This window comes from Pantherophis guttatus, chromosome 3 (genome assembly GCF_059756535.1).
Source record: "Pantherophis guttatus breed Tessera chromosome 3, ASM5975653v1, whole genome shotgun sequence".
Classification (NCBI taxonomy): Eukaryota; Metazoa; Chordata; class Lepidosauria; order Squamata; family Colubridae; genus Pantherophis; species Pantherophis guttatus.
The window spans coordinates 5,651,824-5,679,531 of NC_142065.1; the positions used below are offsets into that span (position 1 = coordinate 5,651,824).

The following is a 27,708-nucleotide window of genomic DNA, read 5'->3' on the forward strand; positions in this document are numbered from 1 at the left end:
GGACTAGCTGTGTCTGGGAATCTCTGCTAACCTGTTTTCCTTTCTCCGTCCCCCCGGTCTCTAGTGGGCGATTTGGAGAGTCTTGCTCTGGAGTACCCTGACCCATGCTTCCCGGCCCACCTTCGAATGGAAAGACCCCCACACCCACGAGAAGCTGTTGTGTGAGAAGTGCCCCCCGGGGAAGAGCATGGCCAAACCTTGCACCCTGGACAAACGCACTGAGTGCAAGCCGTGTGCAACTGAGCACTACACCCAGTATTGGAACTACCTGGACAGGTGCTTGTACTGCAGCGTCCGCTGTAGCACCCTGGAGGTGGAGGTGGTGCCGTGCAACAGGACACACAACAGGGTGTGTGAGTGCAAGCCGGGCTACCACGCCGAGTCGCTCTTTTGCATCAAGCACTCCAAGTGCCCGCCAGGAAGCGGAGTGGTTGAGCCCGGTACGTACCGGGGGGGAAGACAGACAGCAACCTGTTCCTTTGGGGGTGCAGGGTGGGGGATGAACTGGAGCAGGCTGGCATCTCTTGGGAGTAGTTTGGAGGGGTGGGAAGGATCCTAAAGAGGATCTGAAGGATCGACCCTTCAGTTTGATGTTTCTCAAGCTCAGCAATTTTGAGATGTATGGGTTCTCCCTCCTTCCTTCCCACCTTCCTTCTTTCTTTCTTTCTTTCTTTCTTTCTTTCTTTCTTTCTTTCTTTCTTTCTTTCTTTCTTTCTTTCTTTCTTTCTTTCTTTCTTTCTTTCTTTCTTTCTTTCTTTCTTCCCTCCCTCCCTCTCTTTCTTCCTCATCAACCTTCCTCCTCTCCTCTCCTCTCCTCTCCTCTCCTCTCCTCTCCTCTCCTCTCCACTACTCTCCTCTCCTCCTTCCGTTTTCTCTCCTCTCCTCTCCATTCCACTCCTTTCCTCTCCTCTCCACTCTCCTCTTTCCTCTCCTCTCCTCTCCTCTCCTCTCCACTACTCTCCTCTCCTCCTTCCGTTTTCTCTCCTCTCCTCTCCATTCCACTCCTCTCCACTACTCTCCACTCTCCTCTTTCCTCTCCTCTCCTCTCCTCTCCTCTCCACTACTCTCCTCTCCTCCTTCCGTTTTCTCTCCTCTCCTCTCCATTCCACTCCTCTCCACTACTCTCCACTCTCCTCTTTCCTCTCCTCTCCTCTCCTCTCCTCTCCACTCATCTCCTTTCCTTACCTCTCCTTTCCTTACTCCTCTCCTCTTTCTTCTCCTCTCCTCTTTCCCTTTTCTTTCCTCTCCTCTCCACTCCTCTCCTCTTCATTCCTTTCCTCTTTCCTCTTTTCTCTCTTCTCCTCTTTCCCTTTTCTCTCCTCTCCTCTTTCCTCTCCCCTCCTCTCCTCCTTCCCTTTTCTCTCCTCTCCACTCCACTCATCTTTCTCCTCTCCTCTCCTTTCCACTCCTTTCCTCTTTTCTCTCCTCTCCTCTTTCCTCTCCCCTCCTTTCCTCCTGCCCTTTTCTCTCCTCTCCTCTTCTTTCCACTCCACTCCTCTCCTCTTCCCTCTCGCCTCCTCTCCTACTTCCCTTTTCTCTCCTTGTCCCTTCCCTTCTTGTCCCTTCCTTTCCTTCCCCTTCTCCCCCCTTTTTAAGGTTTTAGTTTACTATGTTGACATGCATTGATAAAGTCCTCCCCCTCCCGCAAGACAGCAGCCATGGAACGTGGTTGGAGAGAAAGCTAGACCTTTTCTTCTGCTCCCGTTTTTCCAGGCAACCCCCGAGAAGATACCCAGTGCAGTGTCTGCCCAGAGGGGAGCTTTTCCAGCAACCATTCCAGCAAGGATCCCTGCCAGACCCACCAGAACTGCTCCGCGCAAGGCCTTCGGGTCAACGTGCCTGGCACCCTTTTCCACGATGCCTATTGCACCTCCTGCAGGGCTGACAAAGGCTCAGAGGAGGGCTCAGGTAAGACACCCCCCCCCACCTGAGTCTTACAGGTAGTCCTCAACTTAGAAACACAACTGGGAGCAGAGTTTCCATTGCTAAGCAGGCAGTTCTTAAGTGAGACATGCCCTATACTACAACCCTTTTTTGCCATGGTGGTTAAGCCCATCATTGCAGTTGTTAAGTGAATCACATGGTCATTAAGCAAATCTTTGAGGACCCAGTTTGTGGGGGCAATAAGCTGACTTTGTATAAATATACAAAAGTATGAAGGCTATTGCTTAGCGCATTGTAAGCTGCCCTGAGTCTCCGGAGAAGGGCGGCATATAAATCAAATTAATCCCCCCCCCCCATCGACTTTGCTTGTCAGAAGCTGGCAGGTAAGGTCTCAAATGGAAGGCGAAAAGAATAGGGATGGATCTCACTTCCAGTGGCGAGATGTTCCAGAGGCCAGGGTCCATAGCAGAAAAGGCTCTTCTCCTGAACCCAGCTTGCTGAAATTCCTTGGCTGATCAAGTCCAGAGCGTGATGACATGATACCAATCTTCCAATATTTGCAAGGCTGCTCCAAAGAAGAGGGAGTCAAGCTATTCTCCAAAGCACCTGAAGGCAGGACAAGAAGCAATGGGTGGAAACTAAGCAAGGAGAGAAGCAACCTGGAACTAAGGAGAAATTTCCTGACAGTTAGTGGAACAACTTGCCTCTAGAAAGTGTGGTTGCTCCATCACTGGGGCTTTTCAAGAAGAGGCTGGAACAACTCTCTGGAGTTGTTCTGACCCAACTCCCCAAATACAACAAAGTTCCTCTGAAGTGAACTCAAAGATTCCTTTATTAGGAGCGCCAGCAGCCCTGGCAGAAAGTTTCTCTGTCACCATAGGCTAACAACTCTGTCCAGCAGGGAGATGAATAGTTGTCTGCCACACCTATTCATTTCCGCTCCCTGCCTTTTATCCCCAGAGCTAGGGTGGGGCTTCGCCAGCAGACCGGCCCTTAGATTTCCACTGCTCTCCTCTCCTCTGCCTTCTGTGCATCCGCGTGTCAGGCACTGGACCCAGCTGTTCCTCCTCTTCCTCATCACCTCCAGACCTGGGGGCTGTTGACTCTCCATCTGAGGGCTGACGGACGGCCCAGGCTCCACCTCTTTCTCTCTCTCTGCCAGCTTCATTCCCTCTTCCCTCTCGGAGCTCTCAGGATGCCTTGATGCTGACTCTGACTCCCACGCCTCCTCCTCCTCCTCCTCCTCCTCTGAATCGGCTGTTGGAGAGGCCGGTGGCTGGCAGGCCACAACAGGAGTGATATAGACTCTGCTGCCTTGAGCAGGGGGTTAGACTAGAAGGCCTCCAAGGTCCCTTCCAGTCCTGTGACTCTACGCCCCTTCTGCTACAGCAATGGAACTGGGGCAGGCCAGTTCCATTGGGGTGAGACACTTCCTCAGATAATCTGGTCCTGATCCAGAGATTCTGGTCATAAGCCCTACAGCGGGACAGTGCAGGAGATGGTATTTATTTACTTATGATTTATTTGCATCCCTCCTTTCTTAGTTTTACAAATAACTCGAGGCAGTGAACATATCCAATACATCTTCCTCCTCCTATTTTCCCCACAACAACCCTGTGAGATGAGTTGTGCTGAGAGAGTGGGACTGGCTCTAAATAACCCAGCCAGCTTTCATGCCTCAGGAGAGACTAGAACTCACTTCTCTCCTGGTGATTTGCCCAAAGTCACCTAACCAGCTTTCATGCCTAAGGCTGGACTAGAAGTCACCGTCTCCTGATGATCGGCCCAAAGTCACCCAACCGGCTTTCATGCCTAAGGCGGACTAGAACTCACCATCTCCTGGTGATTTGCCCAAAGTCACCTAACCAGCTTTCATGCCTAAAACTGGACTAGAACTCACTGTCTCCTGATGATCGGCCCAAAATCACCCAACTGGCTTTCATGCCTAAGGCAGGACTAGAACTCACCGTCTCCTGCTTTCATAAGTGGTGCCTTAACCATTAGACCAAACTGACTCTCCCAGCACCTCTTATTCGATGTGTGTTTCTCACCTGTTCTTTCTCTTCTAGGTACGGGAGATTGTCTCGAGGCAGCCCTTGACTTTGTACCCTTCCAACTGAAGTCACCACGAAGGCTCCGGCGTCTGTATCGTAAGCTCACTCAAACTGCTCCTGGGACGGAGAAGAAGAAGCCCATCGAAGAGCTGCAGGTGGACCTTCATAGCTACCTGCTCCAGCTCAAGAACCTGCATGGGAAGGAGGAAGCGTGGGATAAGGTCCAGGTAGCCCTGACGAAGCTGAAGTTGGAACGCATTCTGCAGAACGTCCTGAGGAGGTTCACTGTGGGTTGATGAGGCCACTCGATACGGGGGTTTATTGTATCATAGGTATAAAATGGTTGGTCATGGATTTGTGGACTTGGATCGTTGAGTTAAGGTATTTATATCAGTCTCCCCATCCTCGATTCGGCATTTGATTGATTGGCATTTGATTGGAAGAGAAAGGGCTACGGAAAGGAAGGGTGGCCGGTTCATTCGGCTTCTCTAACGGAGTCTACACAACCCTGCGTAGACCCCATTGGGGAAGCAGAATAGACCCCCTCCATCCTTGGACCATGCAACTGCGTCCCAGAAGGAGCCGCCATTTTGGAGGGGCACAGTTCTTAGCAGCTGCTCAGAAAGTGGCGTTCACTTTTGGGACACAACCAGGCCGTCTACGGATGCTGAGTGGCCTTCCCTGCTTCCCCAACACGAGATCTGGAGATCTTCAAAAGACATGTCCTTGATGGGGTGACGGGGTGGGGAGAGTGGGTGGGGCCCGCTGGGATGGGAAACAGATCCAAGGTCTGCAAGGACCCAGCGGGACAGGGTGGGTGGGAGATAGGGAGGGGGGAATGGGTGCTACAGCATCCCTGGGATCGGTCGTAACGGCGAATGATCCCAAGCCTGCTGTAACTTTGAAACATGGTCACCAATAGCTTTTTTTGTGCGTTTGGGGGATATCTATCCTAACTTCGAATGGTCACTAAGTGACCCGTCATAAGTGGAGAACTACCTCTCTGCCAATATGTGTTTTTTGGGGAAATGCTGCAAATGTTTTGACCCTGTAGATCAGGGGTGTCAAACTGCCGGGCCGCAGGCCGGATGCGTCACAGGCAGGCCACGCCCACCCCAGCTCTGCGAAGGGGGAAAACGTCGCGATACGTCACGTGACGGCAACGTGACGCCGCAAGTTTGACACCCGTGCTGTAGATCAGTGGCCCCCAACCTTTTTGGGCACCAGGGACCAGTTCCGTGATTTGTCCACGGACCGGAGGGGGCGTGGTTTCATGTGCTGCCTGCATCCTGTGGATGAGACTTTGCTTTTTTGGCCTAGACCGGTTTCTGCCATGCCGCATACCGGTAACCGGTCCCTGGATCAAGAGTTGGGGACCCCTCTATGATCAGGATGGAGGTTGTCAAAGGTTGGGGAAGAACCCAGATCCTGTTGGGTCAACATGCTAACCTGACCCTCCTTTCCGAGGTCATGATTTTAGCCCTATATCTAGGGATTAGATGGAGTGATTGTTTGTGTTTTTAGGAAATGAAGTATTTTTCATTGGTTTGCTTCTAGGACAGGGGTTCCCAATCGGGGAGTGTGAGACAATATTCCAGGGGGTGCAAAAACTTGGGTTCAGAAGTTTCAAACTTGTAGTGTATATACATAATTATGTGCATATAATTATTTACTTTTGTAAGGGGTGCGAGAATGTATCAGAAGCGTTCTAGGGGCACGGGGTATAGAAAAGGTTGGGAACCCCTGTTCTAGGTTTGTTTTTCCAGAATGTGAATTTCTCAGGAGTGGCCAGTCCTCATAGGTGATCTCTGTGAGAGCCAAGAACAGGTAGTCCTCGAGTTACGACTATTTGCTTAGCAACCGGGGGGGCAGACAATTGGTATTTGTGATCTTCCCATAACGTCTGTGTGATTCGCTTAACAACCGCACCCAAAAAGTTTGTAAAATTGGGTGCGGCTCACTTAATGACCCCATAGCTTACTGACAGACGTTGTGATCCCAGTTTGGTCGTAAATTGAGGACTTCCTGTACGGCACCCAGCTCTGAGATGATGATCCTTTCCAAGGGTAGCAGTCACAGGCAGCTAAACAGAGCCGTCACTGTGCGTCTGCGTTTCTGTATTGTACATTCTTCATTGTGTACATGTCTTCATGATTACATTTCTTAGTCTAATCATGGTCTGTTACATTTCAAGCAAAGTGTTGTGGCCGGTCAGCGGCCTGTGCAGATTGTAGCTGATTCTGACAGCGAGGAGGCTGGTGTGGTGTTGCACCAACAGCCTGTGCAGCTGGCACTCGAGTCAGACAATGAGGAGGCTGGAGAAGATGTGCCAGAGGCAGGGATTCAGCCAGGGCCTTCAGAACCTCCAGAAGCTCCCTTAAGTGAAGAGGATGAAGAGGAGGAGCGCTTCTCGAGAGTAAGGCTTGGGGCTAATTGGCCACTCCCTTAGCCTATTTAAGGAGGAACGCCGACTGAAGCAATTTGTAGGGAACAACTTTAGTTCACTCTACTTCCCGTCTGGATTCTCTGCACATTACTTCTCGGGTTTCTGCCAACCTTTGTAAGATTGTGATTACTTTATCTTTGGTTTCTTGTAGGCTGTTCAGAAAGTTTATTAACAGCCTTTGTTTTGAAAAAGACTGAGTTATTTTAGCAAATTAAGTTTTGTACAAACTTTGTGTGTGGCTGTGTTCTTTGGGATCCGTAGCTGGGGCAGAACACAAAGATCGTGCCTGTACTTGAACTACGGTATGTGCCTCCCCACTTTCACGCGCAGGAGCCTCGGAGAAGTTATTCTGCTCAACTGCTTTTCCACATTCAGGGAAAGATGACAACAGTTGTGTAGGAAACCAAGGGAGGGGATTGGATGGAGCAAGTGGTTGCTGAGCCACGTTTAAGGTGGTTGGTGGTTTCCAGTTTATGCCGAAGCTCCACTCCCAATGGCTGAAGTCCAGAGCAAGTGATTTGGGGTAAAGTATTGGCAGAAAGTATTTGGGGAATATGGTGTCTGATTTACTCGAGTAAAGTTTCTCAATCTTTAGACGAGAGCCTGCGTAGCTCATTTGTTGAATTGTGGGATCCTTGTGCTCCGGATTTTTCATCGGGTCCTGAAAACCCATTTATTTCAACTAGCTGGGCTGGCTTGAGTCAAATTTTAAACTGATTTTAAATTGGAATTGTTTTAATCACGGCCAAAAGATTTAATTATTTTAATCAGTTTTTAGATTTTGTATGTTTTGTATGTATGTCTTGTTTTTATTTTCGGCTGTTCACCGCCCTGAGTCCTATATTGGAGAAGGGCGGTATAGAAATTTAAACAAATAAATAAATAAATAAATTTCTGAACTGGGTGGTTTTATTAAGACGCTTCATGAACCAACTAGGTAACATCCCCTGATCTTAGGGCCGGGATGGCGAACCTATGGCACGCGGGGCCAGAGGTGGCACGCAGTGCCCTCTCTGTGGGCACATGTGCCGTCGCCAACTGCTCTTCCCAGTTCCGTCATGCGCATGCGTGCCGGACAGCTGGTCTTCACGCAAAGACCAGCGGGCTGGCATGCATGTGTACGTCGGAACCGGGAAGAGAGCAGCTGGCCGCCGCATGTATGCGCACCAGCCAGCTGCTCCCTTCCAGGTTCCGGTGCTCAGGCACATGCTCCAGATTCAGCACTCGGTGTCGAAAAGGTTAACCATCACCGTCTTGGGGGCTCCATCACACTTCTTTGGAGGGTCCCAGCAGCACTCAACAAATTCAGGAGGGAAGAATCAACGGGGTGGACTTGAGGGAAGATGGGGTGAGGTGGAGGAGAACGGATGGGCCTTCTTGGCACCTCATGGGGTTGCTGGGTCTCACCAAAAGCTCCTTATCCTTGGTTATTCGTGAAGGGCCACTCTTGTTCTCCCTACGTTTCATTTTCATTTTTCATTTTATTAAATTTGTATACCGCCCTACTCCCGAAGGACTCAGGGCGGTGAACAGCCATAAAATAAAACAGATAGATACAAAATTTAAAATAGAGATAAAACTAATTAAGTAAATTTGGCTGAACCAATTTTAAAACCCCAATAAATTAAAACCAAATTTAAAATTTCCATTTAAAAAGAGGAAAAATTTAGGTCAGGCCGGCTTGATGAAATAGGAACGTCTTAAGTGCGCGACGGAAGGTACGCAGATCCGGAATCCTCCGTATCTCCGGGGGGAGCTCGTTCCAGATCGTAGGTGCCCCCACAGAGAAAGCTCTCCCCCTGGGGGCCGCCAGTCGACATTGTTTGGCCGACGGCACCCGGAGGAGCCCCTCTCTATGGGAGCGTACTGGTCGTTGACTGCAAGAAAATGTCTTCCTGCACTGAAAGTTGTTCCTTCTGCCTAATGTGTGTTTCGTTTGTAAAATTATTTAGGACAGGTAGTCCTCGACTTACAACCGTTCATTTAGCGACTGTTCCAAGTGACAATGGCACTTGGGGAGATGCTCATTTTAACAACTGTCTCATTTAGCAACAGAAATTTTGGGCTCAACTTTGGTCAAGGGCTACCTTACCTTTGTTTTGAGTGACTTTGTAAATTCACTTTGTTACCAGTTGTACTCACAGCCTCAAAGACCCATGTAGATCTACAAAGAGTAGATTTTAGAACATTGATTTTATTTTTCTTAGATTTATATTTTTTTAAATCTTTTATACATTTAAGGAGACGTCACTGAAATGTTAATAAATACACTGCCTCCAGCTGTTTAAATCTTTTCTTGTTGTAAAGCGTCTTAGCTATTGCTTGTCCTAATTCATCCTTCTGCCCCCCAAATAACCCCTTAAAATGGCTGGGGAATTCTGGGAGTTGAAGTCCGAACATCTTACCATTGCCTCTTTATTCCAGACCATTCTATCTGGGGTCAAAATAGCCACTGCCAAGAATCCTTCTCTTTCTTTGCCTGCATTTACCAAAATGTTCTGAATGACACCATATTGAGAAGATTTATTCTGATGAATATTCCTTCTTCATAATTCTTATGAAAAATATATTGCTTCCTTCCTGAGCTACCTTTGTTCCCGTTAATATTTATCGTTTCAATATTTGATGTTTTCTATTGTTATTATTATTGTGGTGTGAGCCGCCTAGTCTCTCTCGATGGACGGCCTATAAATTGAATAAATAAAGAAAACTCCCTCACCTCGTTGTCGATAAGAATACAGTGGCGCCATGAGGACTACCCTGTTTCCCCAAAAATAAGACCCTGTCTTATATTTTTTTGAACCCCAAAATAAGCGCTTGGCCTTATTTTCGGGGACATCTTATTATTTTGGGGCTCATGGAGCAAGACGGGGCTCCTCTCGCCGTCTTACCTGATTTCCAGCTCTGTCTCCCTAACCCTAACCAGAGGAAATGGCGAGGAATGGCTGCGCACACATTTAAATATTTTCGGGGAGGGCTTATTTTCGGGGAAACACGGTAGAAGCTAGGGTTGCCAGGTCTGCTTCCAAAAAATAGCGGACAAGCCGGGGGGGGGGGGTTTAAGTAGTAAAAAAAAAAAAAATTACAATTAAATTATATATTTTCTTACAAACATTTTAACACGCCATTTTAGGTCAGTCGACACAAGCTACAATACATTTTTAAAATGTGAACTGTACATAATTTTATAATAGATTTTTATTTTAATCTCATCATTAATTTTTTCGGAGAATCGAGTTCCATGGACATTCGATCTTTGTCTCATTCTAACTTACGGAAAAAAAAGACAAAACGCCATTCTCCTACCCTTATTCTCTTAGACTGTACAGCTTTAGATTACGTACCATTTCATCATAAAGCTTTTGAATAAAAAAAAAAATGTCCACTATTTTGTGAAAAAAAAATAGTGAACATAATGTGAAAAAAGCGGACTGTCTGCTCAAATAATGGACACCTGGGAACCCTAGTAGAAGCATGTCTCGCATGTGAGACGCGTGCTGCCCTTGCTTGTGCCGATCCTACCACTGCATTTGGCCACCCTCGACAACATAATACAGTTGTAACAACACAATGAACAACTTAAGGAAAAGCACAGAGTCCAGATCGTAGAATGACCCTGCCTGGGTCAGCCTTCTTCTAGAAAAGCACTGTAAGGTTCAAAACAAACAAGCAAAAAGAACTGCACTTGAGTTACCAGAATGCCAAAATGAGACTCAAGAAGAGGCTTGGAACATTACAGCTTTTAATTGTACAAAGAAGAGCTGGGTAGACTTATTCCATAAGCATATAGACAACAAACACGCAAAGAGAAAAGCCACACCTAGGTAAAGTTTGTCTAGGACAGTGATGACAAACCTTTTCGGCACCGAATGCCCAAACCGGAACGCGTGCCTGCCCATGCGGCCGGAAACCTGAAGACCAGGTAGCCGGTGCGTATATGTGTGCTGGCCACTTGACCTTCAGGTTTCTGGTGCCACCCACTTGGTCTTCGCACACGCCAGAGGGCCGGAAATCCAAAGACCTGGTGGCCAGTGAGCGCATTTGCACTTCTGCAAGGAAATTCCTCCTTGGTTCTAGGTTGCTTCTCTCCTTGATGAGTTTCCACCCGTTGCTTCTCGTCCTGCCTTCAGGTGCTTTTTTTTTTTTTTTTTAAATTTGATTTATATGCCGCCCTTCTCCAGAGACTCAGGGCGGCTTACAATGCGCTAAGCAATAGCCTTCATTCTTTTGTATATACCTGCTTAGTAGGGCTTTCGCCCCCCCCCAAAGCGGTGTTCTTTTTATACAAAGTCAGCTTATTGCCCCCACAATCCGGGTCCTCATTTTTACCTACCTCGGAAGGATGGAAGGCTGAGTCAACCTTGAGCCTGCTGAGATTTGAACTCGCAGTAATTGCAGGCCACTGGCAGCAAAGTGCTACTTAACAGCACTTTAGTCCGCTGCACCACCAAGGCTCCTTATGACGGTTGCAGTGTCCAGGGGTTATGTTTTTGCGACCTTCTGACCAGCAACGTCAACGGCGAAGCCAGATTCACTTAACAACCATGTGACTAACTTAACAACTAGAGTAATTCACTTAACTACTTGTGTAAAGGAAGGTAGTAAAATGGGACAGAATTCACTTAACAGATGTTTCACTTAGCAACAAAAATCTTGGGCTCAATTATGGTTGCAAGTTGAAGGACTACCTGTACCGGTTAACAGAATAACAGGGTTTGAAGGGACCTTTGAGGTCCTCTAGTCCAACCCCTTGCTCAGGCAGGAAACCCTATACCAGTGATGGCAAACCTTTTAGACACTGAGTGCTCAAACTGCAAGAAGCTTCTGAAAGAAACACCAGGGAGATCTGTCCTGGGGCAATGGTGCGTGTGCCAGCAAAGAGGACTCTGTGTGGCACCTCTGGCATGCGTGCCATAAGTATGCCATCATGGCCCTCTACCATTTCATACAAATGGCTGCCAATCTCTTCTTACAAACCTCCACAATTGGAGCCTCCCCAAATCCTTTAAACTTACAGAAAACATAAGAATTAACTAAACACTTGTTTCAAATTGTAAACACACACAAGCAACCTCAATGAACACAACGTAAACCTAATTATAACACTCACAGTTCAAATGAAGGCACTCAATCCACAACACTGGATTTAAATCAATCCTTTCTCTGGGGTCAACACGTACTCGCACCCACAGCCAGGGGTGAAATCCAAAATTTTTCCCTACCGGTTCTATGGGCATGGCTTGGTGGGTGTGGCAGGGGAAGGATACTGCAAAATCCCCATTCCCGCCCCATTTTGGGGCCAGCCAGAGGTGGTATTTGCCGGTTCTCCGAACTCCTCAAAATTTCCGCTTCCGGTTCTCCAGAACCTGTTAGAACCTGCTGGATTTCACCCCTGCCCTCAGCCCTCAAGTGTCACACACTAAAACCAGCACCCCCCTCAAGTCCACACCAAGGACCAGTCCCCCTTTTCCAGAAATCTCTCCGTACCCCATTTTCTCCGTAGCTCTTTGCTTTGGGGAATAAATAATTCTCCTTTCCTCACAGCTATCTGGATTTCATTTTTATTCCTTCTTCTGCAACCCCAGCTCAAATTGGAACCCCAAATTATTCTTCTGGCACTACTGAGAGCAAGGAGACAGGTGCAGTGAGATGGGGGGTCATTCTCGCTTATTCTGCAAGTGCTCCCCAACTGTCATCTGTTTCAGATTAAGTCAGGTCCCACGAACCAAGAAAGATACGTGGAATTACTTCGACTGTGCTGTCCCGCATGCAGAGCGAGACTTCTAGAGGTGTGTTCTGTCCCCACACCCCCATAGATGGCCCGGAGTTAATAAGCCACACGACAAAACTCTTTGAAGATAAAGCTGGCAGCAACCCAGTGGCTAGCTGCCAATTCAGACTTTACTCACACAAAACAAAGATTAGACTGCAAGCATTCCAATAAAACAGGCAGAGTGTCAACAATGCAAGGATTAATCCAAATGCAGTCCGATAAAGCAGGCAAAGTCCAGTAACGCAGAGATCATTGAGTATTTCCAGTTTTTGCTCATCACAAACTGAACTGGCCACCACACCCACATTTATACCCTGTGGGGTGTGGTCCAGTGACTCAGCTAATCTCTGGCACGCCTTCCCCTCTGCTGTGCACGCTTCTCTCTGCGCCTCTGTCACGGGTCCAGCCAGCATTTATCTTCTTCGTCGCTGTCCACCTGTGGCTGTGGGGACGTGCTTGGCTCTGAGCCTATCGTTTGGCCTTCGGTGTCCTCCGGAGGCATTGCCAGAGAGGAGGGTCCTGGAGAGGGAGGCCTTGCCAACTCCTCTCCCTCACTCTCAGGGTCTGCATCTGTCGATAGCCCAGGCTCAGGCAACGGAGCCACAACAAGGTGTCACCAACAGCTCCACCAAAATCACCCCCATTGCACAAGTTCAGATTCTGAGCTCACACAGCAAGAGCCACTGAGTAAACCGAGATGGGCCTACATGAAGTCCAGGGAAACAATCCATGGGTCAAACAGTCCAGGATACACGGCACAAGCAAACAAGGCACGGAACTGGGCACATTGTTCCAGCAATGTTCAAGTCCTCAGGATGGGATTAAGTAGGCAACACCGGTGCAGTCCTTCACGAGAGGCGAGGTTGCCTCCTTGCGAGTAATCTAGCCGACCAGCATTGCATCTGAATTCTCTCTGCCCTATAACAGAATAACAGAATTGGAAGGGACCTTAGAGGTCTTCTAGTCCGACACCCTGCTCAGGAATCCTGCTGTCCCATTGCTCAGGAAACGCTATTGCATTTCAGACAAATGGTTGTCCAATCCCTTCTTAAAAACTTCCAGTGTTTGGAGCGCACTCACAACTTTTAAAAGCAAGTTGTTCCACTGGTTAATTGTTCTCACTGTCAGGAAATCTCTCCTCAGTTCTAAATTGCTTGCTCTCCTTGATTAGTTTCCACTCATTGCTTCTTCTCCTGCCTTCAGGTGCTTTGGAGAACAGGTTGACTTCTCTCTTCTTTGGGGCGACTCCTGAGATATTGGAACAGTGCTCTCATGTCTCCCCTAGTCCTTCTTGTCATTAAACACTTGGAGAAAGTTAGCACCCAGCCCTCCACTAGAACACTGTTTCCCAAACTTTTGACATACGTGTACCCCTTCTATAATTTTCGTAACGCTGAGTACCCCTCATAAAAAACATATGGTACCCCTGGGGGTACGCGTACCACACTTTGGGAAACACTTAGATAACACTGCAATTCTCCGGCGTTTAAACAGCTCCGCGGCTCAACGTCAACTGTTAATGTTCCCGCAGTTTAAAAATGGCCGAACCCGAGCTGCGCGAAGGATGCGCAGAAGTTCCCGCCATAATGAGTTGCGATACGATGTACGATGGCCCCAGTTCCCGTGTAAAAACTGCGATACGCGCCTATTTCTTTCCTTGTTCTGTGGGCGCAGCTAAGCACGGTGCAGTGGATATTCCCACGTGATCCCCACCAAACTCCGGTGCAACGCGTACCCCCACCAAACTCTTCCCGTACCCCTGGGGGTACGCGTACCACACTTTGGGAAACACTGAACTAGAAGAGTGAAATATTTTGAGAAATATTAAAAAGGCAGAATATTATATTTCCCTGGGTGAGAAATGGAGAAACATGCTCTTGGGAAAGCAGCCCCTACCTTTCTTAATAGCCCTCAGCAGATGTCAGCACTTAAGAGATAAAGAGATAGCTAGCTCTATTCATAAGCAAATTCCTGCAGCAAGGTCTGAACAAAGGTAGGATTAGCCCTCAGCCACAATAGGAATTGCCCAACAAGTGTTGTGACCTAGGCTTACTCATTACAAGACACAATTAATCCCAAACAAACCTATTTTATTGTAAGATGAGAATTACGTTCATTCCGAGCCAAGTCCCAATTAGTAGCAAAACAAGTCCTTCGGAATAATCACCAACCTTTATCTTCTTTGACACCCTGCCAAAGGCCTTACTTGGCAAAGCCCCACGAAGTTCGGAAACAAACAACAGATTCCGACTGGAAACACAAAGTTGCTTTCCTGCAAAAAGGCCCAAGTGCCTTGGTTTGTCTTTTAAGCCTTATGGTAAAGTGGATAATGTGAATAAAATAATAATGTGAATGGTATAAGATCAGCTATATGAACACTCTTTATTCACATTATTATAAGACAGAAAAATGCTTGTTTAGAAATTACACTAAAGTCAGCGAAATTCCATTCTTGACAACATATCTTTTGGGAGACCTATCTGTCAAAGATGCAAGGACCATGTATAATATATGTCTTCCAAGGAAGATATCTGTCAAGGATGCAGAGACATCCATCTGAAGCAAAAAGTTAATTATTAACAAAGGAAGCCATAAATCTATACATCAGCAGATACCGAACTAAGGAGGATGTTTAACTAAAAGTATCTCATGTACTATAAATTAATGTAGGAATTCATTAATTAAAAAGTGTCAATTATCATGTAACAGATGTATGTTAACCATATATGGAAAACTGCTGTGCCAGCAAAGTCCTTTGTCTTGGATATGTATAAAAGCAGTCATATCAGGGCTCTTTCCTTGTTCAGAATGGCAGATACAAATCTGGTTCTGAAACTGCGCAAATAAAACTGTCTCTGGCTGACCCAGGAATGTTGTTTGGTCCCATCATTCCATAACAATGGGAGGGGCCAATCATCTCCTGGCCTTACTCCCGAGTTGTCCCTTTTGCTTTAGCTGCTCTTGCCTTCTGGCAGCTCTGCGCATGCATGCACTAGAAACAGGCTCCTCCTGTTCCTCTGCCTCTCTGCAGTCCGACTCTGGGGGCTCCAGAGTCCACAGATCACTCCCAGATGTCCCTGGTCCCATCTCTCCCTCCAAAGCAGAGCCCTCATCCGGGCCTTCCCCAGACTCCAGGACTCTCCCATGTTTGTCCCCAGCCTCCTCACTGTCTTAACTCCACTGCCAGCTCCGCAGGCTGCTGGCGGACCACAACAACAAGCCCTTCATTGCATCAGCCAAACTTCAACCAAGCTTAGCTCAGACAAACTCCTAGGATTTGCACATGGCCCCCTTGAGTGGCTGACAACAGCCAGTAGAAAACATGTTCTTGCACAGGAACAGGAAGCTCAGGTGCATAGCCCAAGAGAAGGTATAGAATCACACGTTCTTGGTGGTTCTGCTTCATCAAGAAATGGACCCTTTTTCTAATCAGCCTCGAGCCTCCATTTTGTCTCCAGTGCTTTTCTCCCAGCTTGGAACTGAACCAGAAGGATATTTCTTCCAACACGTATATCCTTGGATGGGGAGGATGTGTGGATTCCATCTTCTCCTCATCACTAACAGCCAGCAGCTGCTGACAGTCCTCGCCTGGATCCTCCTCATCACCTTGTTCATCTCAGCCTGTTGTTCGTCCGATCAATCCAGATGAAGCTGCTCCGTCAGACTAGCTCTCTCCGAGTCCCAATCGGGCCATCGCTGGGCTCTTTACTTTCCTCTGACGACTAAAACTCATTCTTCTCCTCCGAACTCATGTTTGGAGAGAGATCCGGGCGGATTCATAACCCTGGAGCATTTTCCTGGATTGTCCTTCTCTTCTAGACAGAAATCGTGCTAGACCAAAGGAAATATTTGCATCTCTAAAGATGTAGAGAATATTTGTAGCTCGGGGTTGAGATCAGGGCTCCTTGGTGCTCTTGCAGACGTTTCATTACCATACTAGGTAACATCATTAATGCCAGAAGGGAATGTCACTTGCTCTCACTCCCTTCTAGCACTGATGGTATTACCTAGCTTGGTAGTGAAACGTCTGCAAGAAAACAATCCATCTTAGTGAGCACCAAGGTCCCTAGATTAAAGAGATCTTTTGAGAGTTGCCAGGCAGGAGCCTTCTCCACTCTCTTCCTCCTAACCAAATGATCTAAGCTTCGTTATCTCTTGGCCCTCAGGAATGCAGCCCCTCCCTCCTGGGAATCCAGACCACATTCCACCACACTTTGGCTTTCCTTTCCTTTCCTTTCCTTTCCTTTCCTTTCCTTTCCTTTCCTTTCCTTTCCTTTCCTTTCCAACTTTCCTTCTTTCCTTTCCTTTCCTTTCCTTTCCTTCTTTTCTTTTCTTTCCTTTTCTTCTTTCCTCTCCTCTCTCCCTTCATCTCCCCTCCCCTCCCCTCCCCTTCCACCCCACCCCATTCCAATCCACTCCACTCCATTCATTTCCTCAGATGGGCAGAGTAGCTCACCCGATGTGAGGGGGAAGAGAGGGAAGTGCGGAGTGGTTTTGCTGATGGAAGACCGATGACCTCATGAGCCATTTCATATGTTCAGAACAGGCCGTTCTTGTGGAGAGCTTCCGAGACAGCCTAAAACCTTTGGATGAATGCAGATTCCACCATTTCTTGCTCAATGGTGCTGCAAAAGTCCAAAGTGCTCACCTGTGGAAAGAACAGCCTCTTCCCTCTCTCTTGGGCTCCCTTCCACCTGATTTAAATCCTGCATATCAGCCAAGCCGTTTTGCAGGTGCAGGTCATGAAACCTTTGGCCTTTATTATTTATTTATTTATTCATTCATTCATTCATTCATTCATTCATTCATTCATTCATTCATTTATTTATTTATTTATTTATTTATTTATTTATTTATTTATTATATTTCTATACCGCCTTTCTCCCGTAGGACTCAAGGCGGTGTACAATCAAGAAAAATATAGATACACAAAACATCATAAAATTGCTAATTAAAATTATTATTAGAACATAGTTTGGCCCAATTAAATAGAACCTAAAATTAGATAACATTTTAAAAACATTCACATGTTCATATGTTTAGCCCCGCCTGTTGGAACATCAGGGTCTTGAGGGCACGGCGGAAAGCACGGAGATCAGGGATATTCCGTATCTCCGGGGGCAGTTCATTCCAAAGGGTTGGAGCCCCCCACAGAGAAGGCCCTCCCCCTGGGAGTCGCCAGTCGGCATAATTTGACTGACGGTACCCTGAGTAGTCCCTCCCTGTGAGAACGAACTGGTCGGTGGGAGGCTGTTGGTGGCAAAAGACGGTCTCGTAGGTACCCAGGTCCTAAGCCATGGAGCGCTTTAAAGATGATAACTAACACCTTGAATCGCACCCGGAAGACCACTGGGAGCCAGTGCAGTTCACGCAGGAGAGGAGTTACATGGGAGCGGTCACGTGATCAAAATTCAGACGCTTGGCAGTAAAACATATTTAACAACTGTCTCGCTTAGCAACAGAAACTTGGGGGTTGGGTCAGTTCTGGGTCGTAAGTAGAGGACCACCTCTAGTTGGGGGGGAAAATGCTTCTAAATTCCTGGGGATTTATTTTATTTTTATTTTTATTTTGCTCCTCTCGCAGTGTTTACTATGATTGTGGTTTGTGGCAAATTCAGCTTTAGACTGGATCTGGGGTTTTTCTCTACCTATTGAATTCTTTCCAAAGATCTGGGATAGGCCGAGGTGGTTGTTCAGAGGTGTTGAAGGCTGTTGGGCAGCCGGAAAGCCATCAACTGGTTCTTGAGGACTCTGGGGACAGCAGAAGACTTTTCTGGAATATCGTCTAAGCTGAGAGCCTCAACAAATTTTAAAAGACCCTCCCCAAAATACAACAGGATTTTAGGAAGCCTGGAAGGAGCATTTCCCGTAATACCAGTTTAGAAATTGGCCCAATTCAGCTTCTCTGTTGCCAGCATGGCTGTTCTCTTCCTCTTCCCCTCAAATTCCAGATTAATTGCATCTCTTTTAGCGTTTTATTTATTTAAACAGCTCCAAGTCAAGCTGCCTTTGGCAATTGACCGATGGGGATTTATGTCAACACCGATGGCATTCATTTGATGCTCCAGATGTTGTGGGATTGCACCCAAGGCATCATTCATTCATTTATTTATTTATTGGATGGATGGATAGATGTAATAAAGCCAACCATCTCAATTTATATGTACAGGTAGTCCTTGATTTACAACCGTTCGTTAAAAGTGATTTAGGACCGTTTTTCACCCTTACGACTGTTGCAACCTTCTCATAGGACCATGATCAAAATTCAGATGCTTGGCAACTGACTCATACTTATGGCAGCTGCGGTGTCCCAGGGTCAAGTAATCCTTTTTTGCGACCTTCTCTCAAGAAAACTCAATGGGGGAGCCAGATTCACTTACTAACGGAACAACTGAAGGTATTCACTTAACAACTGTGGCAGGAAAGGTTGTAAAATGGGGGAAAAATTCACTTGACAACTGTCTTGCTCAGCAACAGAAATTTTGGACTCCATTGTGATTGTAAGTCAAGGACTACCTGTGTACATATGTGAGCCAGGAGGAGGAGTGAAAGAGCAAACCTCAGTTTCCTTATAAATTCCAAAAAAAGGGAAACTGAATTTAGTTGCAACCACAATCGTCATCTGAGGTAAGATGACAAGACATTTTGTGTTGTGTCACTTTTTCTACGGGACGTTTGCCTGTAAGCGCAGTTTGACAATATTTGAGGTAGCAGGAAACCTTGCAAATCTTTTCCGGCTTTGAGAAAAAATTATCTTGTAGTAATAATTGCGCTTTCTTTTTCTTGCTTTCCTGCTCTAGAATTGTAACAAGAGGAAGTTTCCGTTGTGTGAAGAATTTGCACAACTACAAACCACCTTGAATTTCTGGGAAAGTGAATCGATTTGATGACCTTTTCAAGACAATGCAAAATCTGTGCCAGGTAATAAATGTAAAAATAATATTTCTGATGTAGAGCGAATGAGCAGATGTTTAGTATAATGTTTAAGTCTGGGGTACCATTCGCCGGTTGTAGCTAAATTGAGCAGGCATCTTCAGTGGAAGTTTATCTTGAAATCGTGGGAGTGATGGCAACACGCAGGGTTGTAGGAATAGAAGAAAATGTTTATAGTTCAGGGTTGAGCTGTGAGGTCCTTGGTGCTCTCTAAGCTGGGTGTTTTTTTGCAAACGTTTCATTACCTCATTAGATACTGAACGCAAATAGCAATCGAGATCCCAAACAAGAATTAACTCAGACAAACAGAGGAGTCACCAAGAAAACTCCCACAAACACTGGCATTAGATGGGTTGTCACAGAGAGGAGGGGGTCAAGCTATTTTCCAAGGCACCCAAAGGCCAGACAAGAAATAATGGATGGAAACTTATCAAGGAGAGATTCAACCTGAAAATAAGGAGAAATTTTCTGACAGTGAGAGCCATCAACCGATGGAACAGAAGTTGCCTTCAAAAGTTGTGGGAGCTTCATCCCTGGAAGCTTTCAAGAAGAGACCCAACTGCCATCTGTCAGAAATGGTGTAGGGTCTCCTGCTTTTTTGGGGGGGGGGTTGGACTAGATGACCCACAAGGTCCCTTCCAATTCTGTTAAAGTGACTATTAAAGAAACTGGACAGCCACCTGTCTGAGTTAGTATAGTGTTTCCTGCTTGACGACTAGAAGACCTCCAAGATCCTTTCCAACTCTGTTGTTCTATGATAGATGAAGTCACTTCTATATAAACCTTACTCCCTTCTAACATTGATGAGATTACCTAGTTGGGTAATGAAACATCTGCAAGAAAACAAACACCCAAGCTCAGAGAGCACCCAGGACCCCATAGCCCTCCTTCTCCTTCTCCTCCTCATCACTACCACCACCACTCCTCGGGAAACATCACTCCCTTCCAGCACTGATGATGTTAGTTAGTTAGGTAATAAAAGGTCTGCAAAAAAGGAAGCTCAAGACAGCACCAAGGACCCACCCCTCTCCCCCAGTCATCGTCATCCTTCTCTTCTCTGCAAACTCTACTCCCTTCTACCGCCGATGATGTTTCCCAGTTGGATCATAAAATGTTTGCAAGAAAACAACCAAGCTCAGAGACCATCAAGAACCCTACAGTCCTCCTCCCCCTCCTCCTCCTCCTCCTCCTCCCCCTCCCCCTCCCCTTCCCCCTCCCCCCCTCCTCCTCTCCACACACCCTACTCCCTTCTAACATCAATATTACCTAGTTGGTTAATGGAACTTCTGCAAGGAAACAAGAAAGCTTGGAAATCACTAAGGATTCCACAGAAAGAGAAACCCAGATAAGCAGGGATTAACACCAGACAAACAATCAAGTAGAAAACAATGCCCTAATCAAGGAACTACCAAGGGATGGGGATCACACTGCCACCAACACTACCAGGGCAATCAACTGCATATAAAAAGGGAGCAAACTCCACACGCCTTCATACTAATGATGTTAGCTTGTTGGGTAATGAAACATCTTCCAGAAAGCAACCAAGTTTAAGGGGCACCAAGGACGCCACACTGTTGTCTCCATGTTCTGCTTGGGGCTTCTTAAGCGCACGTAGCGTTTCCACACTGCTGTTCTCCACCCATTACGGAGTCAAGAAAAAACTAATTGGGTGTAAAATGTCTGAATTTCTGATCTGTGCTTTTGTTTCCAATCATTGGAAACCGAATCACATGAACCGTTAGTACCGCTTTATAAATCCTTAGTACGGCCAAATATTGCATGCAGTTTTGGTCACCACGTTACATACAAAATGTTTAAACTTTGGAAGAGCAATTAAGATGATTAAAGGCTGACTTTACAACTGACTTGTAGTTATGACGGTCGCTGTGTCCCCGGGGTCACATGACCCCCTTTTGCGACCTTCTGCCGAGCAAAGTCAATGGGGAAGCCAGATTCATTTAACAGTCGCGTTATTAATATAACAACTGTAGTGATTCGCGGTAAAACTGTGGCAAGAATGGTCGTAAAGCGGGGCAAAACTCACAATAACCGTCTTGCTTAGCCGTGGGAATTTCGGGCTCCATTGTGGTCGTGAGTCGAGGACTAGCGGTGTCTGGGAATCTCTGCTAACCTGTTTTCCTTCTCCCCGGTCTCTAGTGGGCGATGTGGAGCGTCTTGCTCTGGAGTAGCCTGACTCTGGAATACTCTGCTTCCCTGCCCAAATTCGAATGGATAGACCCCCAGACCCACGAGAAGCTGTTGTGTCACAAGTGCCCCCCGGGGATGAGCATAGTCAAACCTTGTACCCGGGACGACTTCACCGAGTGCCTGACGTGTGATTACGGGAAGTACATCCCGTATTGGAACACCCTGGACAGGTGCATGTACTGCAACTTCCCCTGTGGCACCCTGGAGGTGGAGGTGGCGCCGTGCATGTTGACACAGAACAGGGTGTGTGAGTGCAAGCCGGGCTACCACGCCGAGAAGCTCCTTTGCATCAAGCACACCAAGTGCCCGCCAGGAAGTGGAGTGGTTCAGCACGGTACGTACCGGGGAGGAAGACAGACAGCAACCTGTTCCTTGGGTGGGTGGGGGACCTGGGGGGGATAAACTGGAACAAGCTAACATCTCTTGGGAGTAGTTTGGCAGCAATAGATTGGGGGTGGGGCCAAATAAAAGGTAAGAATAACGCGGGGGTGGTGGGGGTGGGGCAGAACTGGTTCGGTGATGTCATATCGTCACCGCTACCGGCTCGGCCGAACTGGGCCAAACCGGGAGGAACCCACCACTGGTCCGTAGTAACAACAGCTCTTTAATGTACGGTGTGAATTCAGTGAAAGATATAGTAACACAGCTCCCTTTATATACCTTGCTGGGCCGGGAGCTGACCAATCACAATTGACCCATTGTCTTTTAAACTTCCCGCCAAAACTATATACATAACATCAACCTTCCTCCTCTCCTCTCCACTCCACTCCTCTCCACTCCTCTTTCCTCTCTTCCTTCCGTTTTCTCTCCTCTCCTTTCCATTCCATTCCACTCCACTCTTCTCCTCTCCACTCTCCTCTCCTCTCTTCTCCTCTCCTCTGCTCTCCACTCCACTCCTCTTTCCTCTCCCCTCCTACTTCCATTTTCTCTCCTCTCCTCTCCTCCTTCCCTTTTCTCTTCTCTTCTCTTCTCTCCTCCCCTCCCCTCCCCTCTCCACTCCATTCATCTCCTTTCCTTTCCTCTCCTCTCCTTACTCCTCTCCTCTTTCCTCTCCTCTCCTCCTTCCCTTTCCTCTACTCTCCACTCCTTTCCTCTCCTCTCCTCTTTCCCTTTTCTTTCCTCTCACCTCCTCTCTTCCTTCCCTTTTGTCTCCTCTGCTCTCCTCTCCACTCCTCTCCACTCCTCTCCTTTCCTTTCCTCTCCTCTTTCCCTTTTCTCTCCTCTCCACTCCTTTCCTCTCCTCCTCTTTCCCTTTTCTCGCCTCTCATCTCCTCTCCTCCTTCCCTTTTCTCTCCTCTCCTCTCCACTCCTTTCCTCTTTCCTCCCCTCCTCCTCCCCTTTTCTCTCCTCTCCTCTCCACTCCTTTCCTCTTTCCTCCCCTCCTCCTTCCCTTTTCTCTCCTGTCCACTTCTCTTTCCTCTCCTCTCCTCCTTTCCTTTTCTCTCCTCTCCCCTCCTCTCTTCCTTCCCTTTTGTCTCCTCTGCTCTCCTCTGCTCTCCTCTCCTCTCCTCTCCTCTCCTCTCCTCTCCTCTCCTCTCCTCTCCTTTCCTTTCCTTTCCTCTCCACTGCACTCCTTTCCTCTCCTCTCCTCTTTCCCTTTTCTCTCCTCTCACCTCCTCTCTTCCTTCCCTTTTGTCTCCTCTCCACTCCTCTCCTTTCCTTTCCTCTCCACTGCACTCCTTTCCTCTCCTCTTTCCCTTTTCTCTCCTCTCCACTCCTTTCCTCTTTCCTCCCATCCTCCTTCCCTTTTCTCGCCTCTCCACTCCTCTCCTCTCCACTCCTTTCCTCTTTCCTCCCCTCCTCTTTCACTTTTCTCTCCTCTCCACTTCTCTTTCCTCTCCTCTCCTTCTTCCCTTTTCTCTCCTCTCCCCTCCTCTCTTCCTTCCCTTTTGTCTCCTCTGCTCTGCTCTGCTCTGCTCTCCTCTCCTCTCCTTTCCTTTCCTTTCCTCTCCACTGCACTCCTTTCCTCTCCTCTCCTCTTTCCCTTTTCTCTCCTCTGCTCTCCTCTCCTCTCCACTCATCTTTCCTCTCCCCTCCCCTCCCCTCCTCATCCCTTCCCTTCTTCTCCCTTCCCTTCCTTCCACTTCTCCCCGCTTTTTAAGGTTTTATTTTACTATGTTGACATGCATTGATAAAGTACTCCTGCAAGACAGCAGCCATGGAACGTGGTTGGAGAGAAAGCTAGACCTTCTCTTCTGCTCCCATTTTTCCAGGCAACCCCCGAGAAGATACCCAGTGCAGTGTCTGCCCAGAGGGGAGCTTTTCCAGCAAGCATTCCATTGAAGAGACCTGCCAGACCCACAGGAATTGCGACGCGGAAGACCTTCGGGTCAACGTGCCTGGCACCATTTTCCACGATGCCTATTGCACCGCCTGCAGAACTAAAAAAGACCTGGAGGTGGGCTTAGGTAAGACCCCCTCCCGCCCCCCAACTGAGACCCTCAACTTAGAATCCCAACTGGGAGCAGAGTTTCCATTGCTAAGCAGGCAGTTCTTAAGTGAGACATGCCCCATGCTACAACCCTTTTTGCAATGGTGGTTAAGCCCATCATTGCAGTTGTTAAGTGAATCACATGGTCATTAAGTGAATCTGCTTAATGATTGCCATCGACTTTGCTTGTCCGAAGCTGGGAAGGCCTCAGATGGAAGGCGAAAAGGATAGGGGTGGATCTCCCCTCCTGTTGTGACCTAGGCTTACTGAGTCATTTCAAGACTCATTTCAGGAGCCTTGGTAGTACAGTGGTCTAAAGCACCCTGTTATTAAGAACAGCTGCCTGCAATTACTGCAGGTTCGAATCTCGCCAAGGCTCAAGGTTGACTCAGCCTTCCATCCTTTCTAAGGTAGGTAAATTGAGGACCCAGTTGTGGGGGCAATAAGCTGACTTTGTATAAATATACAAAAGAATGAAGGCTATTGCTTAGTGCATTGTAAGCCACCCTGAGTCTCCGGAGAAGGGCGGCATATAAGTCAAATTAAAAAAAAAAAAAAAGACACAATTAGTCCGAAACAAACCTATTTTATTGTAACAGCTGAGAATTACGTTCATTCCCAGCTGAGTCCCAATTAGTAGCAAAACACGTCCTTCAGAATAATCACCAACCTTCTTTGACACCCTGCCAAAGGCCTTACTTGGCAAAGCCCCACAAAGTTCAGAAACAAACAAGAGATTCCAACTGGAAATAGAGTTAGCAATGTTGCTTTCCTGCAAAAGGCTCCAAGTTCCTTTGTTTCTCTTTTAAGCCTTATGGGAGGGGCCAATCATCTCCTGGCCTTACTCCCGAGTCGTCCCTTTTGCTTTAGCTGCTCTTGCTTTCTGGCCGCTCTGCACATGCATGCTCTAGGAACAGGCTCCTCCTGTTCCTCTGTCTCTTTGCTGTCCGACTCTGGGGGCTCCGAAGTCTGCACATCACTCCCAGATGGCCCTGGCCCCATCTCTGCCTCCGACGCAGAGCCCTCGTCCGGGCCTTCCCCTGACTCCAGGACTGGCCCATGTTCCTCCCCAGCCTCCTCACTGTCCGACTCCGCTGCCAGCTCCGCAAGCTGCTAGCGGAGCACAACACCTCCAGTGGCAAGATGTTCCAGAGGTCAAGGGCCATGGCAGAAAAGATTCTTCTCCTAGGCCCTACTAGCTGAAATTCCTTGGCTGATCAAGTCCAGAGCATGGTGATGTGATAGCAGTCTTCCAATATTTGAAAGGCTGCCACAAAGAAGAGGGAGTCAAGCTATTCTCAAACACACCTGACAAGAAGCAACGGATGGAAACTAAGCAAGGAGAGAAGCAACTTAGAACTAAGGAGAAATTTCCTGACAGGGAGAACAATTAACCCTTGGAATGACTTGCCACCAGAAGTTGTGGGTGCTCCATCACTGGAGGCTTTTAAGAAGAGACGGGACAGCCATTTTGTCTGGAGTGGTATAGGCTCTCCTGACTTCAGTAGGGGTTAGACTAGATGGCCTCCAAGGTGCCTTCCAGTCCTGTGACTCTATGTTCTATGCCCCTTCTGTGAATGGGGCAGGCCAGTTCCAGTCTAGAACTCACAGTCTCCTGGTGATTGGCCCAAAATCACCTAATCAGCTTTCATGCCTAATGCGGAACTAGAACTCACCATCTCCTGCTGATTGGCCCAAAGTCTCCCAGCTGGCTTTCATGCCTAAGGCGGGACTAGAACTCATCGTCTCCTGGTGATTGGCCCAAAGTCAAGTAACCGGCTTTCATGCCTAAGGCAGGACTAGAACTCATCGTCTCCTGCTTTCTTAAGTGGTGCCTTAACCATTTAGACCAAACTGGCTCTCCCAGCACCTCTTATTCGATGTGTGTTTCTCACCTGTTCTTTCTCTCCTAGGTACGGGAGTCTGTCTCGAGGCAGCCCTTGATTTTGTACCCTTCCAACTGAAGTCCCCACGAAGGCTACAGCAACTGCATCGTCAGCTCACTCAAATTGCTCCTGGGACGGAGAAGAAGAAGCCCATCGAAGAGCTCCAGGTGGACCTTCATAACTACCTGTTTCTGCTCAAGAGACTGCATGGGAGGCAGCAAGCATGGAATATGGTCCAGGTAGCCCTGACGAAGCTGAAGTTGGAACGCATTCTGCAGAACGTCCTGAGCAGGTTTTCTGTGGTTTGATGAGGCCACTCGATACGGGGTTTATTGTATCGTAGGTATAAAATGGTTGGTCGTGGATTTGTGGACTTTGATCATCGAGTTAAAGTATTTATAAAAAAGCTAGCTGTTTAAAAGAAAAATCAGTCTCCCTGTCAACTTGCAAAGCTTTCAAGTTGCCATGAGCAGAAGGGAGGGAAAACTGAAGTGAATTCCATACATTCTTTCTGACCGCAATCAGAAGGAGGGTATTAGGTTTCACAGCCAGCCAAAGTGGTTAATTGGAGAATGTGATTTATGACATGGCCAGAGAGGAGGGGAGAGACAGGGTCATAGGGGAATGTAAATCTACGTATGATCAGTCCTAACTGCATCCGAGTATTGCCGGAATGTTGCTCCTAATAAATGACTATAATCCCTTTGAAGTTTGGATCATGGCTCATGAATTAATTAGGGCATCTTTCGGAAACTTGACACTCCCCATCCTCGATGAAAGAAAAAGTGCTATGGAAAGGAAGGGTGGCCGGTTCATTCGGCTTCTCTAACGGAGTCTCCACAACCTTGCGCAGACCCCACTGGGAAAGCACAATAAACCCCCTCCGTCCTTGGACCACACAGCTGTGTCCCAGGAGGAGCTGCCATTTTGGAGGGGCACAATTTCCAGCAGCTGCTCAGAAAATGGCGTTCACTTCTGGGACACAACCAGGTGGTCCACGGATGCTGAGTGGCCTTCCCTCCTTCCCCAACACGAGATAAAAGAGCCTTGGTGGCGCAGCAGACTAAAGCACTGTTAAGATAACACCAGCTGCCTGCAATTATTGCAAGTTCAAATCTCACCAGGCTCATGGTTGACTCAGACTTCCATCTTTTCGAAGGTAGGTAAAATGAGGACCCGGATTGTGGGGGCAATAAGCTGACTTTGTATAAAATAGAACATCGCTTGGGGGGGTGCCAAAAGCCCTACTTAGCAGGTATATACAAAAGTATGAAGGCTATTGCTTAACGCATTGTAAACTGCCCTGAGTCTCCGGAGAAGGGCGGCATATAAATCGAACGAATAAATAAATAAATAAATGAATAAATAAATAAATAAGATCTGGAGATCTTCCTGAGGCTCTTCTGGAGATCTTCAAAACATATATCCTCAATGGGTGACAAGGGGTGGGGAGAGTGGGTGGAAAACAGGTCCAAGGATTGTGCGGATCCGATGGGACAGGATGGGAGGGAGATAGGGAGGGGAGAGGGGGCACTGCAGGTCCCTGGGATTGGTTTTAAGGGTGGACGATGCCAAGGCTGCTGCAGCAGCCATAACTTTGAAACACGGTCATAAATAACGTTTTTTGTGCGTTTGGGAATAGTCACCAAGTGACCAGTCATAAGTGGCGAACTATCTCTTTGCAATTGTGTATTTTTTGGGGAAATGCAGCAAATGTTTTGACCCTGTAGATCGGGGGTGTCAAACTGGCAGGCCGTAGGTGTCCTTGGATCAGGAGGAGCAGTGGTGAAATCCAATTTTGTTTACTACCGGTTCTAAGGGCGTGGCTTGGTGGGTGTGGCTTGGTGGGAATGGCAGGGGAAGGATGCTGCAAAATCTCCATTCCCACCTCACTCCAGGGGAAGGATACTGCAAAATCCCCATTCCCGTCCCACTCTGGGACCAGCCAGAGGTGGTATTTGCCGGTTCTCCGAACTACTCAAAATTTCCGCTACTTGTTCTCCAGAACCTGTCAGAACCTGCTGGATTTCACCCCTGAGGAGGAGGTGTGGACTCCATCTCTTCCTCATCACAGCTGCTCCCTGTCTTTGCCT

General features: G+C 47.6%; 2 protein-coding genes across 3 annotated transcripts in view; both read left to right on the top strand.

The window, feature by feature from the left end:
* The window catches only part of TNFRSF6B (TNF receptor superfamily member 6b), a 29,929-nt gene extending 10,851 nt beyond the window's left edge, over nucleotides 1-19,078 (top strand). Inside the window, exons 4-7 of one of the 2 annotated variants that reach the window (XM_087890985.1) lie at nucleotides 65-440; nucleotides 1,714-1,908; nucleotides 3,954-4,225; nucleotides 18,958-19,078. In XM_087890985.1, coding sequence (XP_087747111.1) covers nucleotides 65-440; nucleotides 1,714-1,908; nucleotides 3,954-4,225; nucleotides 18,958-19,044 — 930 coding nt within the window. In that variant the 3' untranslated portion in view covers nucleotides 19,045-19,078. Of the gene's footprint in view, nucleotides 1-64; nucleotides 441-1,713; nucleotides 1,909-3,953; nucleotides 9,103-18,957 lie in introns of those variants that run through there. The other variant, XM_087890986.1, reaches the window with a different exon arrangement.
* LOC117655985 (tumor necrosis factor receptor superfamily member 6B) lies at nucleotides 18,958-26,324 on the top strand. Its single transcript, XM_060684549.2, has 4 exons — nucleotides 18,958-19,078; nucleotides 21,248-21,632; nucleotides 23,512-23,706; nucleotides 25,643-26,324. Exons 1-4 carry the CDS (start codon nucleotides 19,061-19,063, stop codon nucleotides 25,921-25,923), a joined length of 879 nt encoding a protein of 292 aa, XP_060540532.2. The 5' UTR covers nucleotides 18,958-19,060; the 3' UTR covers nucleotides 25,924-26,324.
* The last annotated feature ends 1,384 nt before the right edge of the window (nucleotides 26,325-27,708 follow it).